This window comes from Anser anser (assembly GCF_964211835.1).
Source record: "Anser anser genome assembly, chromosome: Z".
NCBI classification, from domain to species: domain Eukaryota; kingdom Metazoa; phylum Chordata; class Aves; order Anseriformes; family Anatidae; genus Anser; species Anser anser.
In genome coordinates, this window is record NC_139723.1 from 38623354 (window position 1) to 38636094 (window position 12741).

The 12741-nt window shown below is 44.0% G+C and overlaps 1 protein-coding gene and 1 long non-coding RNA gene across 2 annotated transcripts in view; one reads left to right on the plus strand and one right to left on the minus strand.

Moving 5' to 3' along the window:
* Nucleotides 1–578: 578 nt before the first annotated feature.
* LOC310890219 lies at nt 579–5444 on the minus strand. The gene is made up of 4 exons (XR_014577105.1): nt 5297–5444; nt 3139–3295; nt 2608–2756; nt 579–1657 (listed from the first exon to the last, which is right to left on the minus strand). It is a non-coding gene; the product is annotated as an uncharacterized lncRNA (long non-coding RNA).
* A 198-nt stretch (nt 5445–5642) lies between these two features.
* The window catches only part of ROR2 (receptor tyrosine kinase like orphan receptor 2), a 149128-nt gene continuing 142029 nt past the window's right edge, over nt 5643–12741 (plus strand). Inside the window, exon 1 of the mRNA XM_083818958.1 lies at nt 5643–5955. Coding sequence (XP_083675084.1) covers nt 5859–5955 — 97 coding nt within the window. The 5' untranslated portion in view covers nt 5643–5858. The remainder of the gene's footprint in view (nt 5956–12741) is intronic.

Here is a 12741-nt window from a genome sequence, read left to right on the forward strand (position 1 = left end):
GAGTATTTAGCTTGGCTCTCTTGACTAAGTTTGTTGTCCATTTCGGGGCTGCTTTGTGACTGCAAAGGCACAGGAATTGCAAGAAAATTCATGCTTGTGGCCTAAGCAATAAGAGCTGCCTGCTTCTAGTTTTTGACAGATTTTACCTCTTTCTTGAGTATATCCATCTATTTTTTTTCAAAGCCAAGGCAGTCTTTGATGCACTTTTGACAAGCTTGTAATGAGATGTCTCCCATCTGGAGAACTCTTAAGTGCACTTGGGAACACAGCATACAAATTCTGATCCCTCTTTGATGTGGCCCTGAACCCGGTGTGCCAGTGTTGAAGACAGCCTCTTCTCTAGCTAAGGCTAGTTTTAGAAAAGAAAACAAAACCAACCAACTAAAAAAAACCCCTGCCTCTCTCACCAAGCACTGCCTCCCCCAGCTCCCCACCCCCATCCACCAAAAACAGACTTTTTTTTGAAGTTGGTACCCTTTGGTTGCTGATTTTTAAACTCCCATTTCAGTTCAGTTTTGGACATTTTGATGTCTAGATGCTGACCTTTCAAAATAAAACAATATAGAGTTTTGTGGTTACTTGGAAACTTTGATTTATTTTCAAATTGAACTGTACTTTATCCTGTCTTATGTACCACTCTGTGGTGTTTACATCCACTGACGGTTTTCATATCATCTTGACTGGAGTAATGAATTTTCAATGTTGCTTTGCGTGTACTGCAGTACTTAATATCCTACTGCTGAGGTTTTGGGTAACGGACTTCTAGTTCTGTATGAACTCAACAAGTAACTTAGGTGATTAAGGACATTTAGACAACTTCTTTTTACTTTGAAATCTGCCCAATTTCTGATTGTTGGTGTTCCAGCTTGACAGCCAGAACAAGAAGGACGTTGTTTTGAGATTTATCTAAATTAAATAATAGTTATGATTTTAATTGTTTGCATGTTATTTACAGGACTGGCATTCTAGTGCCAGGATGATGGCTGACATTAACTACTAAAATAAATAGAAGTATTTCAGTACAGCTTACATCAAATGCTAATGACAATTGCATGAAAAAAGAACCTCTGTTTTATTTTGGGGGTATGAAAGGCCAAATGCCAAGTTCACTCTTTAGTGTAATCATAATGACTTCGAGGATTAGTTTAGCTCTAAATTAAATTGATTGATTCAGGCATTCAAGCTATTGCTTAATTCGTATAAAAGAAATTACATCCTGTTCTTTATTCACATTCTAAGCCTTAATAAGTCTTTCTCTAATTGTTTTACCTGTAGGAATAACTGATAGAGAAGAGAGATGAAAATTCCTGTTCCCTTCACTTTCTATGAGTGAGGGGATTGAGAAGGCATCAGACTAAAGACACCACATGTTTCTCAGACCTTCAGGAGGGTATGATTTTACTAGTCAGGAAAATCAGCTCTATTTTTGTGAGTGCATACTACCTCATGAAATAAATGAAAAGCTGAGTTAATGCTTCTTGTAGTTCTAGGGATGAGAAATGCCCTTGATGATCTCCATTTATCGAGAGTGTTGATTACGTGGATGCTTGTCAGATCTGCTTATTCTGTGGGGGGCCAGCTTCTGTAGCAATACTGTTTGATACAATTGTGTGTGTTGAGGTGCAAACAACAGCAAGAAGGGAGATTAATTCTGTGCCTGTTTAAAAAAAAAAAAAAAAAAGGAAGAGGTGAAATATTTTCTACAAGATATGTATTGAGGCTTACTATTAGTACACATATATGTATCTCAATATAACTTATATCTAAATCATCATAAATAGTGATCTAAAAGCATGGTTCAAAAAATATACTACTTTGTTCCTGTAAGAGGAAAAAGTTTTCTGTTGAGTGTTTAACTTATTTTTTGATTTAATTTTAATAGTTGCTGATTTCATTAAAAATATCAGAAATGTGCAGGTATGAATGTGAGAATAGCATATATAGCACTGTTCTCTGAGTGACTTCTCCAAAATTGTTTTTTATTAAGTGATTCTCTAACATTTATCAGTGTGACCAGTCTCATGGACTTCGTGCACCTTGCTCAATGTCCCAGCCATTTAGCTGGACTGCTTCTTATGCCTTTTAACCGGATACTATGAGATATACTTCTCCACTGTTGTAATAACAATTGTAGAAGAAAAGCCAAAAGCTAATCCTGCAAACATGGAGCATATAAGTAATGTCTGCAATAATGTTTTCTGTGCTGCTTACATCATAGGAATAGAAAGATCAGGTGTGGAATTATTTTTTTCAATAAAGATAGTGCACCAGTTAAAACTTATTTGAGCTTGTAAAATGATTGTAGGAACACTATGTCCTTGAAGCTCAAACCACATGAGAACTTACATTTTCTTTAAAGTGTTTTCATTATGTTTATTACGAAAGCAGACACACATGGCAAATGGAATTCATCCAAACTCTATCAGGGATTTCCAGGCAAGCTCAGGCCAAACTCCAGCTCTCCCTGTTGCTCCCAGCTACGCCTATCAGGCACGTACCATATGGTCATGCAAACAAATACGCTCACAGCTTTTTCTTTGTCAAATAGTGACAAAACAGTTTGGGACCATATGCTACAGAACACAAGCGAGCACTCTAATGGCTTACATGGGTAGGGTGAACCAACTCAGAAGAAATGTGCAATTGTCCATCCTTCTCTTCCCACTGTACATGTCTTTCTACAACACACAACAAGAATTCATACTGTGGTTTCTTCACTCTGGTGACTTCATCTCAGTTCTGCCAAGTGATTCTTCCTGCAAATGTGAAATATGAAATGATAGCTTCTGTGGTCAGTGACAAAATCTTTTGTGGCTGCGAAGGAGGCAAATTCTCAGTATCTAACTTGTTCTGGTAATTTGGCCTTCATACATAACATAACAACCACTCACAAATGAAGTCTCTATCAAATGCTAATTTGTTCCCAAGTGCAAAAAAATTATTTGTATCAATATCCTAATTATTTTGTGAGTTTATTTATTTATTTTTATGAGAGCAGGAATAAAGAATAAGGCAAAGGAGAAAGAATGCATTCAACTGCAGGTCTAGTTACTAATGTTTGCCCCCCCATCCATGTAACCTACCAAAAGGAATGCAGTATCGTATAACTAGGAAGTAAGAAACATCCTGGCTACTTACCATCAGTGGCAAATGCAGCTTTATTTTAGAGAGGAGCAGAAGAGTGTACAGTCTTTTTGTTATCGTCAGCTTGTGCACTGCATATGCTTCACATATCATTTTACGTGGCTGGCTGTGCAGGCTTGCTCATTTCCCATGAGATCAGGTCTCTTCACCTCTGTAGATGATATTTATGAAGAGTAAGGAAAAAATCATCCAGACACCTACAGATCTATTTTTAATTTGCACAGCTTTGGAACAGTTTGGAGGAAAAAATAAGTTAATATCATGGAAGTGTATAGAATACAATGTATTTACTGAAGAGATCTAAAGTCAGTTGAACTAATAGCTTCCTTTAAAGCGGTTTTCAAAACAAGAAGTTTATACTAGATCTCATTCATCTGGACTTGAGTTAAACATCTCATATACCTCCAACAAGGAAATTACAGGTTAAGATGAAGGTGATTCATAGGCTGTAAATTGGATGAGGAGCTGGCAGAAGAGAGGGAAAGGAGAAATTTTGAATTTGAAAATATTATGTGGAAGGATGCTCTTCATCATTTGTCTCTCATATTGAATAGAGGATGTTGTTGTGTGCTGTTTTGTTTTTGACACATTAGAATAATCTCAAGCTTGCATTGGTGGTTCAGTGGTAGAATTCTCGCCTGCCACGCGGGAGGCCCGGGTTCGATTCCCGGCCAATGCAACATCTTTGTTGGTTGGACTATAGATGATCATGGAGGTCTCTCCAGCTTTAACGATTCTATGATTATCAATGTACATCTAAGTCTGTTTTGGTGACACAGAGCCATTCTTGATGAAAGATGGAGCAGTGTAACTTTTCCAACATAAAGTTCCTACGATATTGCAAAAAGAACTGAACTTGATAAGTTGAGATACGAAGAGGAAAAAAAAAAAAAGAGGGGTGAAGGGGGAGTGCCAGGCCGGACTGACACTTGATTTAGTTCACTGCTGTTAAGGAATATACTGGAACCTATAAAGACAGAGGATGTAGATTTCCTAACACATCATAGCATATCTGTTAAGCGGAAAGGTGCAATAATCATCAGGGCATATTAGCCTTTTTAGCACTGAAAGGAAAGTGCAAGTGCTTTGGAAGAGAAAGCATGTTTAATATACGCAGAGCTTTAGAAAAGTTCAACCAGATTTCCAAAAGCGCAGACAAAAAACAGAAGAGGGTGGGGGGGGGGTGGGGCGGAGGTGATCAAGGAGTGCAGAGTTGTTCATTCCAGAGGAAATTTGACAATTTAAGCTTTAGTGCAGCAAAATAAAGGTTGAGGGGTATTTCTCTTTCTATTTCAATAGAAAGGGGAAGTGGGAAGATACTTAAATGAAAAGATAATAGTGGCATGAGAGGCAAGGAATATAAACTGATCATGAATAAATTTAGACTGGAGATTGGAAATAGCTTTCTAAGCATTGAAGAGGCGAGGTCTGGAGCAGCCTTCTAATCAAAAGGGTGGAAATCATTTTTAAGAAAGAAAGTCCTCAGTACTCTAAAGTTGGGTTTCATTTGTTTATGAAAGGGATTACAAAAAGTGTTGTTGTGATGGCAAGGGACTGGATTCAGCCAGTCCTACATTCCTACCAAAGCGGGATCAGGACCTTCCTTTGTCATCTGTAGGTGCCAGAAGAATTTTCAAGGTGGAACTGGAGAGCCGAGAGGGAAGAAACGAGATGCAAAAGCAAGAAGAGAAGAGTATTTTGTAGCATTTTCTTGTGTTTGCAATAGAGAAATTTAATGTAAAATCGCTACCACTGAAACGTGTACGTTTAAAGCTTGATGGGGGGAAGTTGTTAAGAGATTTGTATATATTTATACATATACTAAGAGCATATATTCAGCATTACTCGAACTCACATCCTTAGTATCAAAGTCTAAAGAAAAGGGAAGTCTGTATTTGTGGAGAAGACATCTGACTAAATGTGCTGTTGAGTTATAACTTTAAAAGTACGTCAAACTAAGACGCGCCTTTTTGGCGCTCGTGATGCAGTTAACAGATGCCTGCTCCCGGGTCTGCGTTACCTTAGCGTGCTGGTTTATTTGAACTGCAGAAAGCATAAGCTAAAAAGGATTTAGGAAAGCATATTCAAATCGCGCTTACGGCGTCCTCATTTCCGGCAATAAATCATTTTCTGAAATGTTTTGAAGCCTTACTTGGGGGCAGAGGGCTCTCCTCCCTGCTCGGGACGGAAAGTAAAACTTAACTCCGGCCGTCCGGGGGGATTGGGGGCGTCGGCACTCGCCCCTCGGAAGGGCCGCGGGGCTTTCCCCCTGCCCGGGGGGCTCGGGACAGCGGGAGCCGGCTCGGAGGAGGGGGCAGCCCCCGGCAGAGGGTGCCGGAGCGCAGGGACCGTCCGCCCCTCGGCGCCTCTCCCTCCCCTCCACTGTGTCGGATTTGTCCCCGGTGACGTTGGGATGCTGGGGAAGGCGGAGGAGAAGGAGGAGGTGGAGGAGGAGGAGGAGGAGGAGGAGGAGGAGGGGAGAGGAGCGCGGCTCCCTCCGCCCCCAGTCGGGGACAGTCCGCTAGCGGCAGCGCAGAGCCGGGGCGGCGGTGCCGGGGACACCCGCTGCGCACCTCCCCGCTCCGCACCGCACCGCACCGCACCGCACCGCATCGCTTCGCACCGCACCGCTCCGCACCTCTCCGCGCAGGGCAGCGCAGCGCAGCGCGGCGGCACCGCTCCGCCCGCAGGGAGCCGGGCTCGCTCCGGGCAGCATGGTCCCCGCGGCGGGACCGGCCGGGCGGCGGGGGGCGGCGGGCCGCATCCTCACCCTGCTGGCGGCCGCAGCCATCCTCCGCCTCCGAGCCGCAGGTAAGGAGGGGATGCGACGGGGCGGGGGGGGGGGAGAGGGAGACCCGCCGGAGTGGGGGACAACGCCGCCGCCGCCGCTTTTTGGGAAGGGGGTCTGCGGGGAAAAGGGGAGGGGGGCTTCCAGGGGAATGTGCTTGTGCGTTTGGGACCGGAGGAGCCGCCAGCATCCCCATTTGGTGTTGATTACTTTGTTTTGGTGTCCCTCTTTCTTTCTCTCCTCTTTCTTTCTCTCCTTCCTTTTTTTTTTTTTTTTTTCCTCTCCTCTCTCTCCTACTTTTTCTTTTCTCTCTTTTTTTTTTTTTTTTTTTTTTGGTTCTTTGCAAAATGGAAACCTGATGTCGACTCCTTACGAGGGGGGCGGCGGTGGCCCCTCTCGAGGAGGGCTCGCCAAAAATTCACCTTCCCCCCCGGTGCATCCCCGCGCCTCGGCCCCGCTCCGGCGGCGGTGTGCGCTCCGTTCCCCCCCCCCCCGCCGCCGCCGGCGCGCACCGGAGCTGGGTGGTGGCGGTCGGTGGGAGGGGGGAAGAGGGAGAAAACAAAGGAAAAGTTCGGGGTTTTGTTGTTGCCGAGGGTGGATAGCAGCGAGTGGAGCCTCCTCCTTCAGTCTGCCCGCCCTCCAGCCCTCCCCTCGGAGCGGTTATAATAATGTGTTATTATTTGGGACGTTGAGTGTTGCCAGAACCTCAGCGGGAACCAGGGGGAGGGGGGGCCGGGGGCTTAAAGTCGAATGAGCGAGGGGCAGCCGCCGCGCTTGCAGCCGACGGAGGCTCAGCAGAGACTCCTTCTGTGTGTTTCCTAGCTCGGGAAGGTCCCGTGTCCCTTGGGTACCTGGCCGACCCTCGGCGACGGAGGAGATCTGCCTTTGGGCTCGGGAAACGCTAGGACTCGGTTCAGCGAGCTCCGCGATTGTTTTGGGGGCTGAATAAGCTGCCCTTATTAACATCTGACCTTGCGCCGCGGCAGCGGCAGAGCGGCTGCTGAACAGTTGGCAGTTTGTCCGGCACCTCCGAGGCGAGCGCCGTGATTTATAGGGACCTTAGGGAGCGTGTGGGGTTAGAGAGCCGCGATGGTGTAAGAGTTCCTGTAAAAGAAGCCGCATAACTTTTTTTTTCCTTTTTCCATTATTTTTTTTCTTCATTTATTTATTTACTTATAGTTTAATTATTTTTCCCCTTCCTTCCACGCACGCCTAAGATGTGTGGCGCTTTCGGAGCAGAAAGGGGGGTGGCTTACCCTTTTCGTTTTCCCCAGGATGTGAAACGCGCTGGGGGTGGGGGGGTGGGGAGGTGGGGTAGAAGCTGCCGGATTCAGCTCTTTGATCTTTCCTAAAACCATTCCCTCCAGAATTGCCCTCTCCCCTTTCGCGGCAGATAAACCTTGCTCAGAAACTCCTTCCCGGGGCGCTTCGCCTAGGGACTGAGGGCGAGGTGAGAGGAGGCACCGTTTCCGTGCCGGGCTGGAAAACCTTCCCCTGCTGTCCTGGCCGGGCGGGCGGGCGAGCAGCGCCTTCCTCCCCCGCCTTTCCCGACCCTGGCTTAATTGCACCGAGGTGCAGGAGGAGACCGATGATGTCTTTAAGGAAAAACAGTGATGCTGCAGATTAGAGGGGACTTGTTAATCAATTGCACGTTTGAAAGGGCTTTTCTTCCCTTTGTTGCTCTCGCTAATCCATTTACCTCTCCCCGGGAGGTGACAGATGCCTATATTTCCTGTTATTCAGCGCCGGGGTCCTAGGTCTTGCCATTTGTTGCCTTACCGTGGAGAGGGTCAGCAGAAAGCTAGAGGTCTGAGGGTTTTCCGGGGGGAGGGTGTCACCGCTCGCGGATTTGGGGTCAGTTCCCGTCGCGTTTATTTTTCCTAGCGCCTTTATTGCTCCTTTGAAGGGGGGGACCGCTAACAAATTGCGCGGGCTACCCCCCGATCCTCCCCCCAGCGGGGTCTCGGGAGGGGGGTCTCCTGAGGCAGAGCCCTTCCCTCTCGCCTCGCTGCCTGCCTTTTTCCCACAGAAAAAGCCCCGAAACGCCGTGCCCCACGGACGGCGGCGCTTTCCTGCTTCTCCTGCCTGCGCTCATCACCCGTGGGCACCCCACGTCGGGGAAACGTCCTGGGGGCAGTGCACGACCGCAAACCGGCGCCGCAGGGGGACGCGTACACAACATTTGTGTATGTCTCCTCGCTCTGTGCTGCCCTGAAAGTGGGCTTGTGCTGGTGGTCCCAGCCAGCTGCGGGAAGCGTGAGCAGGCGGTGCGGCTGGGGGCTCCAGCGGCTGGGGGCATGGCAGCGACGGATCCTCGAGGGCTGCCGTCGTTAAATCTGTGCTCCTCTCTCTAATTAGAGTCGCTTAACGGCGAACAGAGTGTGTGTTCGCCCACGCTTAATTTCGGTGTTTATTTTTGAAAAAGGTTATTTCAGTCTTTTCTGGGCTCTCTTCGGAATACGACCGAGTTACCAAGGGACAGAGACTGGGATGTTGTTTTCCTGGAAGTGTCGGTGCACGCACGATGTGCTCCACTTCCAGGACACGCGCTGCGGTTTACTTAACTTGTTTCACGCCTTTACCGTTAAATAGGAATTTATTCGACCTGAAGTTAATACTCACGTGACTCACAAAGTATGCAGAACGTTGTGTTTAAAAAATAAATAATTTCTGTCAACAGAGTGTCTGGGAACGAAAACATAATGGTAACTCTGTGCTATGATTTTGCAAGCCCTGTGGTGCGTAAACTTCTATCCAACATTACAAAGAAAAAAAAACAACTCATTTCTTAGAGTACAGTGTTAGTGGAGAAATGAGTAAAGTACAGATTACTTCTGAGCACTTTTAAATACCTCACTACAAAAAGCTGTAAAATGCTTGAATCTTTAAAGTTGCATGGGATTTAGCTATAGCCCCCTCCTGACTTTAATAAATGAGATTCAGCTCTGGAAAGTGTACTTAGGTCACCTGGTAAAAGTCCATGCAGCTTTGAATACAAGGAATCTTCACAGAGCTTTTTAATAAATGGCATTGACTACGCAGACTACTTTAAGCATGACCAAACTTTAATCAAGTTTTTCTTGCGTTAATTAAATGGTTAAGCAATTCAGTCGTGAAGTTTATCCTAGGGTCAGGGGTTGACACCGAAAGATTTTTCCCCTGGAGTGTCTTGATTATGTTAAGTGTTTGTAATGGAATTGGTGTTTTCTCCTTAATCTCCTTTCTGCTGTAAATAGCATAGAAATGCAAGATGCAGGGAGAAAAGGACCAGTTGGCAGACCAGGCAAATTCGTCCTATTTAGTGAGCTTCCAGTTGTTTGCAGGAAAGGTGATCTTTTTCTACACTCACTGCACTTTCTATAAGGTGTGAATGGCTTCCAGAACTGTCGTTGGCATAGAAATATATTTGACCACTAATTAGGAATCAGACGGACAGACTTAACCCACTAGCCAATGAGAATTACATTGAAAAAGGAAGAATGGTAATAGGTATTCTCTTTCGTTTGATAGCCATGTGAATATTCTGTATATAAGACTTGCGTCCTCCTCACGGTTTCACTGTTTTTTTCAAAGACTGAAATTTACATTTTGTGTTCAATGAAAATGTCAGCTAGAAGCCATCAGCATCTGAGGTCTTTAATCGTACTTTTGACCGAGATAATTTATTTTTCAGATCCTCTTTTTATTATTTTGAACGTTGCAGGCAAAGCAAAAATATGAAGCTAACTCCCTTCGGTTTTCCTACATAAATCTTTCTGTAGATGTTCTCTGCTGCGTTGTGCGGTTGCTCAGAGGAAAGAAATGCTACTTAGAGTATTCCATCTAATTTATAGCATCTGTCACTATGTTCTCTGTGCGAAGGATAGCTTGCTATTTAACTTTGTTTATTCATTGTGAGGCTGTTGCTTTGTAAAGGAAGTTGTCATTAGGCTCAGCATGTCTGGAAAGTATGCAAGTCCTCAAGTCTTCTAATCCAGTGACTACAAAGTAGTTAAAGCTTCAAAGAAAAGAAACGACAGGATTTTGGTGCACTGAAAGAAGATGCATTGTTTGTTAATCCTGCTTTTTATTGTTACTTATACTGCAGATTCCTGCAGCATTGCTAGTAACCATTCTGGGCAAACATCAATTTAACTTAAATGATTGCCTTTCCTCTTGGTTTTGTCTAAACGTGTGAGTGGTTTGGAGTGATCAACCCCTTTTGCATTCATTTTTTTCCAAGCCTTTGCCATGCACTAATATTCATTTACAAACACCCAGCTAGATAGTTTTTCTGACACTCTCCACGACCTGACCCACAACTAATATTTTTCTCCTTCCATCTGTTTGCCCTCCTCAGCTACTTTGGGAAAGAATTTCCATTATTTTCTGAGCTATGTTGGTTGATGATCTATTTTTTTCGGAGATGAAAATGGCAGTATATGACTTTCCTGGTGGCAGTAAGACATTTTACAGAAAATCAGCATGATCCCTTACCTGTAGAGTATGTCTTTGCCTTTTAACTGGTAGTGGAAAACAGTTTTAATTTAAGAACAAAAATCTGCGTTACAATTTCAGTGAAAACAAGAAATCACAGTAAAAAATGCATTTTACTAGCTGTACATGCTTATTGTAATGGGGATAAGTAGATGCATCCCACTTACTGTAGGCTTAGCTAGCTTACCAGGTGCTTCACACGGGTCTGAAGCAATTTACAAAGTTTGTTGAAGAAGTAGTGTGTTAATATCCTATCAAGAGCTCCTGAGCTGGTTTAAGATTAGTTTGTACCTGCATAGGCTGTTGTGTGCACTGCTTCCTGAAACAAATGGGCTATGCTGCTGTCTGCTGATTGAATTGTTCTTCATTTGTACTGATGCTTTCTGGTTTTGCCACATAAACTGTCACAATGCATGTGCATCTGTGATGGTAAAGAAGTGTGGTACGCAATAGGTGATCAAAGAGAAAGGATAAAACGATATTGCTGTTTCAGTAGAAGGTATTTGAAGAATGAGCATGGTCTTATGTATCTGTTTTCTCTGAGTTCAGGACAGAGCAGACAGACATCACTGATATCCCCTCAAAGTGTTGTTAGTGTGCAGTATCACTGGCACCTGAAGCTCTTTGATTAGTTAGTTAAATCAGCAAGCTCTGATACTCTACTGACGGGGAAAAGGACTCGGCAGTAGTGAAATGCTACATGGGCAGAGGAGAACAGAGAATTTGCATGATGAAAATAGACAAGACCTTTTCAGTAAACGCTATGTTGCTTTTGCTGGAGCAACAGGAAGATGTTTTGTGGTGGTACTGCTTGCAGGAAATGCCAAGTGAAATCATAGAATCATAGAATCATAGAATATCCTGAGTTGGAAGGGACCCTTAAGGATCATCAAGTCCAACTCTTGATACCGCACAGGTCTACCCAAAAGTTCAGACCATGTGACTAAGTGCACAGTCCAATCTCTTCTTAAATTCAGACAGGCTCGGTGCAGTGACCACTTCCCTGGGGAGCCTGTTCCAGTGCCTGGGGAGCCTGTTCCAGTGATCAATGGGAAAATCAATGGGAAATCAATGGGAAACTGTTCCAGACTCCAGTGTCCCCAGTATCTAGTTTTAAAAGCTGAGTAGCCCAATCAGGCACTTCTATTGGGTCTCCATAGGTATTTTGTCACTGAGCTCTACATCAATTTCAAATGGCACCCATGCATCTAAGTATAATTTTAGATTTGATGGTTCCTCTTCAGGTGATGTAAACATTTAAAAAGAAACTACAAGCACACATTTGATTCTCTCTTGAAAGAAAAAACCCTATGTACGTATCATCACATCTGTGGAACCTCTACAGAGTTTAGATTTCTTCTGTCTTCTAATTGCTCTGCTTGGACTTTTCCTCTAATATCCGTAGCATAAATGTTTTATTCTGTAACTCCAGGTTATTGCCCCTTGTCCTCATCAATACTGCTCTAGGATGTTCATTCAGCAGTTCATTTGGTAAGTATTATTTCAAGATGCAGTGGCTTCTGTAACTGTTTTCCTTGCTTTCGGTAGTTTAACACAACCACTCCCCAACCCCCCAGTTAGTTCTCCAAAAATTATGAAGTTTCACTTTTCAGAACAATGTACGTGACTGCCCTGTTTAATCATAAATTAAATGATCAAAGAAATAATTCCTTACCAAAGTATTAACACAGTCACATATCCAAGCGTAGAGTAGATAGAGGACAACTAGCTCACAGCAATAAGCAGTAAGAATTTTTTCCATGTTTCTTAAGGAAAAAAAATAAAAAGAAGAAAAACTATGTTGTAAATAGTAGAGTTTGATTTGTTGTAGTCAAATGCAGAAACATTCTCTTCTACATTACATGAACTGTAAGCAAAAAGAAAGTCATTGTATGCGAGTCTAAAAGAGGAGTCACAGAGCTCTACCCAAATACAAACTAGCAAGACTGGCAGACCCCTGCACAAGTGCAGGATCTTTCTTTGCTCCTTGTTGACAACAGCAGAGGTAGGTCCCAAACCTCTAGCTTGGGCTTCTGGGAGACACCACAGATTTTTCTGAAGAACAAAATTCATGAGCAGAGAAAGAAAAATCTTAGTAGGGGGTTAATTCAGAGCAGTGCTCAGTCATTTGAGTTGTCATTTACAGTAAAATGTTAGAATTAATCATTAAAAAAAATATTTTTAAAGAAATTAATATTCCACTTTCAATACCCTTAACAAGCTGTAACTATTGTACTTCTTAATTGCATATGGACAGACACCATTCATAACTAGCAGGACTGCTGAAAGAAGTTGCCTCCTTCCACATCCCCAGTTCTTCATCTTTTCCTTCC